Source organism: Nothobranchius furzeri, chromosome 14 (assembly GCF_043380555.1).
Source record: "Nothobranchius furzeri strain GRZ-AD chromosome 14, NfurGRZ-RIMD1, whole genome shotgun sequence".
NCBI lineage: Eukaryota > Metazoa > Chordata > Actinopteri > Cyprinodontiformes > Nothobranchiidae > Nothobranchius > Nothobranchius furzeri.
This window is the reverse complement of record NC_091754.1, coordinates 19,903,316-19,916,166: the sequence shown is the minus strand read 5'-3', so window position 1 is coordinate 19,916,166 and position 12,851 is coordinate 19,903,316. Positions and strand designations below refer to the sequence as shown.

Below are 12,851 nucleotides of genomic sequence, written 5' to 3'. Positions count from 1 at the left end.
CCCCGGCCACCTCCACCAGCTCCACCGGTTGAACCCCAAGGCGTTCCTGGGCCAGTTTGGAGATGAACTTTCTCCAACATGTCCTGGGTCGACCAGGGGGCCTCCTGCCAGCAGGACATGCCTGAAACACCTCCCTGGGGAGGCGACCAGGAGGCATCCTAACAAGATGCCCAAGCCACTTTAACTGACTCCTCGATATGGAGGAGCTGCGGCTCTACTCCGAGCCTCTCCCGAATGTCCAAGCTCCTCACCCTATCCCTAAGGCTGAGCCAACCCCGCGGAGAAAACTCATTTTGGCCGCTTGTATCCGCCATGTTGTTCTTTCTGCCATTATCCAGAGCTCATGACCAAAGGTGAGGCCTGGGCGGTAGCTCGACTGGTAAATCGAGAGCCTTACTTTCCGGCTCAGCTCCTCCTTCACCACAACAGACCGGTTCAACGTCCGCATCACTGCAGGCGCAGCCTCAATCCATCTGCCGATCTCCCGCTCCCTCACTCGTGAGTTCAAATGGCAGCAAAAGTTATATAGGTTATTTTAGGGAGACTTAGGTTCCCTATCAGTGTGTGCGCGCGTTTGCAAAAGTACCTAGACTGATGCAGTTGGCAACATTTCTTATGGAAAAAATAAATATATATTTATACATAACTGAATAAATAGCAGAGAATGTGAATATTTGTAAAACAATGTGTTTTAGCTCTATTGTCTACTAGAGATGTGCTTTCACCAATGAGACATTGCTTCCAGACTTAACCAAGTAGGAAGAGGGGCTCAAGGTGCAATACACAATTTCCGCCTCTAGATGGCGCTCTATAAGAAGAAACTGGATTTCTGCTTTAGATGCGAAGCATGAAAAAGCCTTGAACAGTCATTATGCGAAAACCAACGCTTTCATGTAGTTCCTAAACTACACATGCAGTTGTCACATGTCAATTTGAACATGTTTACTTTGTTTCCTATGAACTACAAGTGGCTTACAGATTTGAAGAGAAGATTCAGAGCTCAGACTATTTAGGTTTATGGGGCTTTGCAAGATTAGAGAGAAACGGTAATAAGAGGCACTCTTGCTGAAAGAAGACAAACATGCATACTTTTGAATGGAAAGAAACCGTTTATATCTTATTTACACTAAGTTGAACATTATCTGTTGAAAAAAACACACTTTTCCTGATTGAGCTGCTCATCTTGATGTTTTTTGGTCTTTAGCTGTCTGACAAATGACAGAAACAAAAAGTACGCAGGTAAATTGTGGAAAAGGGGCATTAATACTTGTGCTGCTACTTCTAAAACATATCGTTAAAAAGGACAACCACAATCTTTAACTTGAACATTTATTAAAATACAAATGAATAGTTAACAGAGATCACACGAATACCTCATGTAGGAAGTAAAAAGGTAAACAAACACAATGATAAAAAAAAAAAGCTTAAGATTTTCCCCACATGTCCCTCCTTAATTTCCTCTAAAAACATTTACTTAGCTGTTTTATGTCTATGGGCTCTCAGATTTGTCCGCATGTCTCAGGTCTGGATTTTCTCTTTGGACTGCCAGCAGCCTAGTCTTCATACGCTCAGAAGACAAGAAAAAAAACCTACGCAGTAATGTGTTTGAGCTTTGTCCCAAAGCATGACTGTACATTTTCAACTTGACAGAACAAATATTCAAACAATAAAATCTTTGCTCTCACACACAAATACCCACGTCCAACGTTAAGGTCTCAAGGCAGAGCGAGCTTTGTCCAGGATCTCCTTTCGCATTTTGGGATAATTTGGATATGTAGCCAGAACCTGTGGACAACAACAGAGCCGGCTCTAAACAGAAAACCACACGGAAGGTATTAGAGCAAAAACATCCACCTGCAGACGTCTCACCTTATGACACACATCTATGGCGTCAACGTGCCTCTTTGCTTTTAGGTAGTTAAACGCCAGCTTGTATCCTGAATAAAAAGCAGATATTTGAATGTTAGAAATATGACTCCTTTAATGCTATTAATGAAAACAAAGAAGCAAGAATCAGATCTTCATACCGATGGTTGGGTTATTCTGATTTCCATATTTCCAAGCCAGTTCATAGCTGACAGCGGCATCGCTAAACGCCTGCTCTTTTTCCATTATGTAGCCCTGATATTCATAAGCCTTGCAGCACGACTGAAAGAAAAGTACAGTTTATATTAGATTTAAAGAAAACAAAAAAGATGTGTTGATGTGGCGCTTTAAAGTCTGACCTTGTTGTGATTGTGGCATCTCTTTAAGAGTTCCCCAGCCATGTCGTACTTCCCCGACTGGATGTAAATATCTGCCAGGAGAAGCCAGCTCTTCTCGAACTCGTCGGCATCTGCGATGTTCCAGTTCATCTTAGCTATGCGTTTCAGCTGGTTCCTTGCTTGAGGAGTTTGCTTTTTTACCATGTGAGCTGTTGCCAAGGCCAACAGCGCGGGTACGTGGTCTTTCTAAACGAAACCAAGAAAAGCAGGTGAAAATGAACAGCATATAACCAGCCGGTGCTAGAGCATGGAACGACGCACAACTCCTGGTGCGGGCACTTTAGGAGTTTACTTACATCATTGCTTGCGATCTCTGTGAAAACACTGAGGGCAGCCTCTATATTGTTTTTCTGTTTAGTTGCAAGCAAGCAGTAGTTCTCTAGGATGCGAAGCTGTATGTATCCGCCCGGCGTCTGAGGCTTTATCTCCTTGAGCAGCTTCTCGGCTGTTCTCACAGCAAGCTGCTCGGACTCCTGCTTCTCTGTGGAGTTGCTGCGGGAAGACAAAGAGGAAGCATCAGAATACAGTCTGTATGCGTCTCAGACTAATTCTGTTGGGTCCACTCACCCGATTTCACCGTCTAAATTCTCAAACACTTCTCCACCGATGGTGTCATTGTCAGGATTTAAGTAGATTTCAATCATGTTATAGACAGCGTTCTGACCCCAGTCGTTGTCTTTCCGAGCCTTGTTAAAGTGTCGAAGAGCATCGATGGGGTTTCCTGTGTACCTGAGGGGGAAGCACAAATGTAGCCGTGTTTCCACTAAAGGAGTTCTGGGGATTTACTGGGAGGGGGGGAAAGGTTACAGGAAAAAAACAATGGCTCGGTCCTCTCAGCTGTTGTGTCCAGACGAGATTGCGACCGTTACTGCGGTGAGTGACATCTCTGATCAGCTCCAAAAGGCATCCACGAACAAACGCTTTATTCTGTCAAAGTACACCTTCTTTTAATCTATTTGAGGAACTGAGAGGGAGGTTGTGTGACATAAAAAGCCTTCAATGACCAGAAGATTTGCAGTTTTTAACAGCGCTCCATAGAAGATCACTAAATCAGCAAAAAAAAAAAAAAAAACGGTGTTGCCGGGGGGATTTCCACTGCATTTTTCAGCGTTGGGCGGTTAGAAGCTGCTATTTTAAGGTAACGTGGACATTATGTTTTATTTTTTTGCTTCTTTCTGCTTCACCAGCAACCGTTCCAATTTTACAAACATCAGTTGTCTTGGTGACGTCTGCAGATATAATTGCATGAGTTAAGCACAAGTCCCGCCCAGCAACGCCACTGGGCCATTTCCGAGTGCATACCCCAGTTCAGGGACTCGGTTCCTGAAACGGCCCAGAAAACGTTCCTTTTGGGAGGCCAGGTGACGCGGACACATGTACACAACGTGAAGGTCCGGTCCGATAGCGGAAACGGGCCTGTAGCTTGTGAGAACAAAAGAGCCCATAATCTCAGATTAACAGAACTGTGACTTACCAAAGATAAAGGCCTTTGCAGTAGTTAAAGCCAGGCTCCAATCTAGTCCTGGAAGAATGCTTCTCAGCCATTTCAAGAAACTTGGGGACTTTTTCTAATTCCCCAGCCCTCCTTAACAAGTCTATAAGACGTGCCAAAGTTGGGTAGTTGTCTGAAAAAACAAACAAACAAACAAACAAACAAACAAAATGAATATCTTAGGTGTGTTCTTACTGTGTCGTGGTTCTAATTCCATGCTTTCGTTCTTTTTTAAACACAGAAACAGTTTTGTTTACCTGTTTGTAGCTACAGTTTCGCCGGCCGGCGAAACTGTAGCTACAAACAGGTAAACAAAACTGTTTCTGTGTTTAAAAAAGAACGAAAGCATGAAACAAAATGAATCATTTAGCTAATTTTGCTACTGAAAATGTAGAAACCAACTGTACCTGGTTTGCGCCCCAGGAGTTGTTCAAAATGAGTTAATGCTTTGACATACTCTTGCTTCTGAAAATTAATGTCTGCCATCATCTAAGAACAAACACATGCAAGAAATAAATTATTTTTAACATATCATAACGATTTTTGATGAGAGAAAAGAAAGAAATACAGCAAAAAACCAACCAGGGTTGCTTCTTCATTAAACTTATCATTCTTCAAAATTTCCCAGCATTGCTCCTGGCATTTATCAATGTTGTCCAGAGTAAGATACAGCCGCGCCAACTCCAGCATCACCTAACGAACGGGAGGAGACGTTTGTCTAAATGATGCTAAAGTCACAGAATTCAACTTTCTAAAATTAAATCAATTCATCAACAACTGACATCAAGTAATGTAACAAAAAACAGGGTCAAAACAAAAACTACCACTGCTTGCCAAGCACCGCTGGAGTTAGTACACAGGATGGTTTGATTCAGCTGCACTGACCTTGTGGTCTGTCTCACAATACACAAGAGCTTCTTTGTAGAATTTGACCGCTCTCTCATAGCCCCTCTGACTTGTGTAGTGCTTGGCGATCTCGGCACAGATCTCAGCAGCAAGTTGCTTCTGCGCGGGGACAGCATCGGGCTGCTCCACATGCACACGCTTCAGCACCTTGGCTTGCACATCCCGGGCCTTTAACAGGAAAGAGATACAGCATCAATATGAGAACAATAGAAAAAGCGAGCATTACCACCGTTGGATTAAATTATTAAAAAAAAACAAACTATGAAAACTGAAATGTATATACTCCTAGAATAACTTACTTTTTGTAGTGAAAGCAAAGCTTCTTCGTTTTTTTCAACTTTATTTTGGATTTTTGCCAACAGGACCAGATAACGGCAATCATCTGAGAGCGAAGGCAGCTGGTTTACTGGATTTAACAGAACAAAGAAGGAAAATACAGTAAATACATTTAAACAAACATCCCTGGAAGCAGTGGTGCACACTCAACAATAAATGGGGAGAGTTTGTGAGCTACTAGAAATAGGGTGCATACTGCAGCTCCCCCTAGTGGATCCTTTTGTATGAGCAGCATGATGTTATTTGGTATGAATAAGATACAATAATTAATTCACAGCTTATCTGGCTGATTTACTCGCAGTTTTAAATAGCTTTGGTAAATCAATGGCCTTTTTAATAAATGCTGACGAAAATAGTTTTTGAAAACTCAAAAATAGGTTGATCTAAGACAAGAATGAATAAAATCCTTTTTAAATAAAAGGTAAATATGTGAAATAATAGGAACACTCTAGAATTCAACAGCTACAAAACACGCGGTTCCTTAAATTCACTGTCAGAAACAAAAATTTGCTCTAGTCCAAAAACTGTTTCAAGTATCCCTTGAATGATGCCCCTGCTTGGCATTTGGGAGTTGCAACCCTCGATTCGAACACTTGTGAGGCTCAGTCCTGACATCATAACTGGTTTAAATACCTGGTTCGTGAGCCAGAGCATCATGCAAGACTCTCTCACAGCGGTCGTACTGCTTCATCTTCATCAGAAGCTCAGCCAGGTCGTAGCGCAGGAATTTCTGTTGCTCAGTCTTCAGAGCTGCTTCATAATAATTAATTGCCTGTTTGATAATGACACACTTGCTTCAGCGTGTGTTTATCTGAGTGTAAGTTGTGTTTAACCTTTCCAAAACAGGCGTACCTTGTTGTAGTGGTGCGTCTTGACCAGAGCTTTTCCCATTTTGCTGGCTAAAGTACCATCTTTGGGGTTTTTCTTCAGGGCCTGCTCGTAAACCTCGATGGCTTTCTCTGGCTGAAGATAAACACAAGCGACGGTAAGTACGACAGAAATTTATTGCAGCTTTTTGGTCATTGTAAATATTATAAGTAGCTGGGAACATGAGGTAAACAGCTCTTCAGCTCTTGCATGACTAACACTCAAGCTGTTAAAATATAATTACAGATGGTCAGAAGAGGGCTGACTCATACTGCTGTTGTAAATATCATCACAACCAAAATATGTCAACATAAGGAAGCCTGAGTTACCGTCTATAAACTCATTACAGTGACAATATGTCCTGGCTTTTGATGCAATGAATTCTCTGAAACCTATTTAGCAACAGTCCGTCACTTAGCTGCAGGTGCATGCGGTCTGTTTCCACTCTCTTCATTTACTATTTATTTCATTCTTCTGTTCTTTTGGCTTTTTTGAGGTCCAAAAAAACATCCCGATTTCAGATTCGGGACTCTGCTGCATACACCTAAAACCCCGAGTGCAGCTCACAGGGAACGTAAACGGCACGTTTTCTCATAATGAAACAATAACAAAGCCAAAATGTACATTTCTTATACCTGCCTGCTCATTAACAGCCTTGCACCGGCTGAATGAATTCTCACATATTGCTACAAGATCTCGAGTAACAGTCAAAACTTTTAAGAAGGTTTTGTGAAAATAATATTTGAGCTCAATATCTGTAAAATCTGAGTTTGAACAATTTTTGTATTCACTAAGCTTGGCCAGCTGTGGTGATAATTACAGGAAGGATGGCTAAAGTGTATGTTAAAATGAAAATGACATTAAAAAGAAGAATTTCTTTACTTTAAATGAATGTGTTGGTGCTATTATTGAATAGAGTACCTCGTTTAACAACGTGCAGATGATTAAAAATGAAGTTGTGGTTTTTAGCAATAATGTTTTTTTTAATAATAATGTACAACAAAGATGTTTTGAGATGAGGACAAAGTTGAATCATATTTTCCACCCACCTCCTGAATGTTCATGTAGGCATCACCAAGTAGGAGATATGTGTGAGGGCTGGGCAGCTTCTCCACCATTTCTCTGTGGGAAAGGACGGGTTTGAAAACGCTTAACTTAACTTAACCAGATGAAAAACGTGGGCATTATTTAATGACCGTGTAAAATATAGATTGTGTATTTTTATGCAGGCTTGAGCAGACAGAGTAGCAGTCTAATAAACTGATGGATTTCAGTGGTATATTTTTGGTGATTGCTCACCTGTAACAGCTGGCATACAGCCATTTCTCTCTCCTGTGTTTCAGATAGATGTCTGCCATTTTCTCTTTGGCTTGGACATAATAAGGCTGTTCAGGGGTAATGTTTCTGAGCATACTCAGCGCCAGCTCCGCGTCCCCACGCAGCAGGGCTAGGTCTGCGTTAGCAATAGTGACACGTAGCTCCTCAGGTGTACCAGAGAACTCGTTGATGGCATCCTGCATCACCTTTGCTGCTTCGTGCTGAATTACGAAAGAAATTCATCAGATTAATTACTCGTCGTTTCAAAGCCAGAAACATGTGAGAACTCTTGATCAACTTTCATTTCACCTGTTCGCCGTTGAGCCACAGGGCCTCGGCTAACTCCAAGAACACAGAGACACAGTCTGCTGAGCTCAGTTCTGTTTTCTTGTGCTTGGATTTGGATGAGGATCCTGCTCTACGGACACCCGGGCGATTCATGGCCATGTGCAACGTCTGAATGGCCTCCACAAGTTCGCCTGTTTTCTTCTTAGCTTGAGCTTTAATCAGGTGGTACAATGGGTGATCTTGAATCTAGGAAACATTACAACTTATGTCTTCTTTCAACATCACATCAATGGATCAGCTGGTACAGGGTCGGGAGGGTCAACCCCAAATAGGGTTCAAATTTACAAGCATTAGGCTCATGCAGACAAAAGGCTTTAGCCACAATTTAGCCCAAAGCTGCAGATACAAACATTTATAAACTGGTTTCATTCATGTTTTTACCTCAAAATTGTGGCTGAGGCAGACTTCCAGCGACTGAGTGCACAGCGTCACATTACCCTGCAGCAAATGGATCTGAGCCATTAACAGGTGAGCCTCTGCGTGTGAAGGACACTGTTCCAGGCAGTGGGTCAGACTGCTCTGAGCGGCATTTATGTCACCTGAAGGAACACAGCCACCAAGCCGATTAAAACACCACCTACATTAATATGGATGTCAAGTGTGAAACTCACCAGACTGAAATCTAACTTTGGCTAGCAGGAAGACTGCCTGAAGGAGGCCTGGAACAATTTTAACCACAGTATCCAACAGTGTGGCACAGTGCTGCAGCTGAGGAGCAGGAGGCTGGCCAGGAGGAGGAGGCTAAACCAAGATTAATAAAGTTTTTTTTTATTCATGGGAATCGTTTTAAATGATTCGTACATGACAATACAAAGGAAAGAGAAAAGCACATCCAGATATAAAAAAATCATGCCTAATTAACTAAGATCCTTGGTTTTCTCTAAATTTGACAAGCCATCCTATCAGTAACGGTTCCTTTAATTGTACCTTAGCAGGACAAAGAGCCAGATACTCCTTCACAATCTCCAACAGGAAGTCCGGATTCATCTTCTCTAGATACTCCACTCCCAGAGGCAGACCCTGCAGAGAGGAGAAGTGTGTATCCACCGCGTCGTTCAGCAGGTTGGTCACTTCTGTTGGAGGTCGCTGCTTTTTTCCTGCCAGCACTGCCTGGAGGTACAACAATTCCTAAAGGAGTGTGGAAGAAAAACAGATAAATAAGTGAAGCACAAACAGTTAAACGCACAAAAAAGTGAGATCAAGGGTGTCTGTGGAAAAACAACTAATCTGCTGATTCAAGTCAAACTTCTAATAAATAAACATTACCCCCGATTTTCCAATAGACTGTTGAATTTCTGCAAGAAACTCCAACTGTTGTTCTGCATCTTCAAGCTGTCCCTCGTGTAATTGGCAACGGGCTATACCTGGATAAATAAAAAACAGTAATTAATGATCTGCAGAAGATTTCTGGACACAAAACTGAAGAAAAAGAGCTCAAACATGTTACCGATAAAAGCTGACACATTAGTCTTCTCCTTGTTGGTGACAGCAATCTTGTACCACTTCAGAGCATCCTTCATTTTACCCTGAAGCACCATCTGGTAGCCCAACTCTGTGGCAAAGTCTGGGTCCCCCGAGGACATAGAAAACGCCCGTTCCACCATCTTGAATGTTTGCTCGATCACTTTCTCACTGCGTCCACACTGCAACAATAGATAAAAAAAAAGAAAAACATGTATTTTCATGTAAAAAAATAAAAGGTATTTTTAATCTAAATGAGATCTATTTGAGTTCAATTCATGACACAAACTTAACAAATAAATGATCCAAGTGTTAAAAGTTATTGAAATGTACATCCTAACTTTTTATTTCAAGCATCTTTTGAGAAATGATTTATAACAGAGCAGTTTGTCGTAGACTTCACTGAAAGCTATGAGTATAAATAGAAAATCATTTATTCTAGTTTATTCTAAAAAATTATTTTATTGAAAAATATATTTTAAATTTGATGTTCGGTATAATATTTTCATCCAAACAAGTGATGGCAGAACAATTCATGGAAACTTATAAAATACATTTTTAACCTTTCAGAAAAAAAAGATCAAAAATTGGGAAAACTTAAGAGATGAATTCGTGAAATATCAAAAAATTTAAATATCTAAAAAATAAATGGTCTTACAACACGTGTGAAGGCAAGAGACATTCTGTAGAAAAGGTAGGTGTTGTGTGGCTCCAGAAACTCTAAGCTGCTGATCAGTTTTGTGATCTGCTTCCCTGCCTGTTGACATTCAAAAGAAAATAAAAACATGAATGCACATTAATCTTGTTTTGTAAACCTCAAAGAGAAAGTATGAAAAAATGTGTGAGTTACCTCAGCGACGTCACCATCTCTGCATAAAGAGTGGAGAGCGAGCATCTGCTGAGCCTCCAGGTTATTTTTATCTTTCTGTAAAAGCCTGAAACATGACACAAGGTACTGTGAATACAGTCCATCTCCAACACGGACAGGCTAGGCTTTCTTTGATTTCAATACTCTTGCTGTACTGTGTTAAGCTGCCAAACAAATACTGTTAAAACTAAAAGGAAAGGAGAAAGTGGCTAAAAGATGGATAGAATTCTGTTGGCAACTTGTTTCTCATTTTAGATCACAACATCAGGCATAAAGGAGGCCCTGAACCTGATGTAATTAAAGAAATCATCCTCCCGGTTGTTTTGTTAATCCTGATCTTAGATCTGTAGTGGAGTCTAAAATTTTGACTCCTGCTCTTGGTACTCAATGTGGTACTTAGAAGCAAACATAAGCAATACTTTAGTATGTTTTTATGAAAAAACAACAATCTTTTCATCTTGGGTGGATGGAGAAGGATGCAAATAAATCTAGAACTTCCAATCTTACTGGAAAAAATCCAAATATTCACGAGTTGTTAAAGAAAAGGAAGCATAACAATGCAAAGAAGTATGATTTGTAAAATATTAGTGATTAACCAGATTTGTTTTTACCTGTGTGCTGCATCTATTGTTTGGTCCCAGTCCTGCAGGCTCAGCAGTAGTTTCATTTTCTTGATGAGAGCCGGTGGAAACTCAGAGAAACTTACAATAGCTTGGTTAACAATTTCCAAGGCTACGGAGTAGTTCTGGCGATATTCATTGTAATGTGCCTAGAATGCAAAAAGGAAAAAGTCACAACATTTAGAATGAGCTGGTTTGCTTGAAAACACATCAAATGTTTTAGTAGTTCTCTATTTCACAAGGATAGGTCCCGGGAATAACCTCTCCTCAGGGAGTCTTGACTGAGATAGGACCATCGGACGGATATTTTTGACAAATAAATAACTTAAAATTGAAAAAAAATAATAATAATAATAAATAAAGGGTCCATTGAAATCTTTATTTCTCATGTCACCTTTCCCATTAGAGCAAAAACATCGGTTTTCTCTTTAAGGGCCTCATCAAAGTACTTCCCAGCCTTCCTAGCGTACGCATCCTTCCCCGAAGTAACATCAATCCAGCCTTTCAGAATTGTGCCCTGAACAACAAAGATCAGTGTCGATTAAAGAGCACTTACAAGCCTACTTTCTTTACATAAATTTGTAAAAAAGTGAATACAGAACTCACTTCTGTAGAGCCATTAGAAAGTTTGATCATTCTCTCTGTGTACTCTCTTGCTTTATCATTTCGCCCTAATAGCCAAAGGAAGGTCCCTGCATGGTACAGACTCTTGGGAGGTGCACTTTTACGATCCTCTTTGACTTTTGCTTCAAGTTCTTGAATAACATCTTTATCTGTGAATAAAAATCAACAAGCAACAAATATGCCCAATCCATTAAAGCGATTAAAGATTAAAAATAATTAAATACAAGGATTGATCGGACTTACCTGGGTTTGCTTTTCTTTTCTCAGCATAAGAAATGCCCATTAACGCACAGAGAGACAGGTTTCGGTCATCTCTAATTGTGTCCAGCTCAGCTATAGCTTCTTGAATCTGACCTGAGGTGATAAGGATCACCTTATTGCATGAATGAGATTTGGCACAATGATCACACACAATGAACGGAAAACTAACCCAGCATAAGAGTTCCGTATGCATGGAAAAAAACGTAGACGGGGTCGTTGCTATACTTCCTTTGAGCAGAGTAGGCAGCGTCCACGGCGTGGTTAAAGTACTTTTCATAGCAGTAGTACTTGATCAAAGACTGAGAAAACAACGAGGGTAAAACCAACAATAATAAATGACATACAGTAATAGTGTTCACAGCGACTAGTCAAAGAACTAACATGCGATTTTTGTAGTCAACAGGTCAACAGCTTGTTTTATTGCTAAATGTTTACATCTACTAATACTGTTCTCATAATTTACAGCGAGTCCCTTGACATTAACTAGCTACTATGCTAATGCTACGCGTGTTTTAGCTACGGTTAGCTTACCAGTACGGTGTCTTCATCCTCCATCTTGGCGACAGCGTTTTGTCGCGTTAAAATAACAAATATAACTCTAACAAATCTTCATCTTCCCCGACATTCTTTTAAAAACGGACACAGAAACTGCCTTTTATTGTGAACACCACTGCGTTTTCGCCATCTTGAATCAACAACTCCTTTAGCGTTGCTTGGTAACGTAGAAACGGTAAAATGAGAATATTTTTCTCCCCGCCTTGACTTTCAGGTCGTAGAGTTCGCACTAAAAAAATCTACTTTTTCGGTGAACCGCTGACTAAATTTCACGAGTAAAGTTTATAGATAATTATTAGGATATTTTGATATTTCTAGAAGACAGCGAACGGATTAAACAAACCAGATAGTGACTGTTTGTAGCCTAGCAGACCAAACTGAGGGATAATTACTTATACCTAAATGGGATGTAATTTCCTCTTTCTATCCATAAGTGTCACAATCAACCTTTAATTTTTTTGTTTTATTTTTAACACTTTGGACTTCCATATTTTAGATAAAAGAGGGTAAAATAGTATTTTTTTAAATAGCTAAAATTAAAGAGCAAGTCAACCCCTACCAGAGTCTAACTCCACTCTCACTTCATGTTTGAAAAATGCAACAAATGCTGTTGCCTGGCAGACCGAGAAGGCGGAGCCGCTAACAAATACACACACACAGGCTCACGACAGCATTGTGACATCATAATGTACCAGTTTACATCATAGCATACCTCTTGGCCAATAGCGGTGGCAGATTTAAATTAAAATACGGTGCAGTTTTTACCTGACAACGGCACAGCACTGCCAGTTTTAGGCAGAATATTTAAATTTTAACTAAGATGCACTGAAGTGCCAAATTATTGACGACACGTGTCTGCAGCACGATTAGATACTCGTTTATTTAGTTTATCAGCAAAAAAAAAGTTTATTTGGGGGTGACTTGCTCTTTAA

The 12,851-nt window shown here is 40.4% G+C and overlaps 1 protein-coding gene across 1 annotated transcript; it reads right to left on the bottom strand.

Moving 5' to 3' along the window:
* Window positions 1-1,312: 1,312 nt before the first annotated feature.
* On the bottom strand, window positions 1,313-12,067 carry ttc21b (tetratricopeptide repeat domain 21B). Its single transcript, XM_054746966.2, has 29 exons — window positions 11,896-12,067; window positions 11,534-11,663; window positions 11,347-11,457; window positions 11,086-11,252; window positions 10,874-10,996; window positions 10,471-10,628; window positions 9,842-9,926; window positions 9,650-9,748; window positions 8,978-9,173; window positions 8,797-8,894; window positions 8,458-8,658; window positions 8,142-8,271; window positions 7,912-8,069; window positions 7,492-7,716; window positions 7,165-7,403; window positions 6,915-6,987; window positions 5,851-5,961; window positions 5,632-5,770; window positions 4,962-5,068; window positions 4,642-4,830; window positions 4,339-4,449; window positions 4,164-4,245; window positions 3,739-3,889; window positions 2,832-2,993; window positions 2,561-2,756; window positions 2,226-2,450; window positions 2,028-2,148; window positions 1,870-1,937; window positions 1,313-1,785 (listed from the first exon to the last, which is right to left on the bottom strand). The coding sequence occupies exons 1-29, from the start codon at window positions 11,917-11,919 to the stop codon at window positions 1,708-1,710; spliced, it is 3,957 nt and encodes a 1,318-aa protein (XP_054602941.1). The 5' UTR covers window positions 11,920-12,067; the 3' UTR covers window positions 1,313-1,707.
* Between the last annotated feature and the right edge of the window lie 784 nt (window positions 12,068-12,851).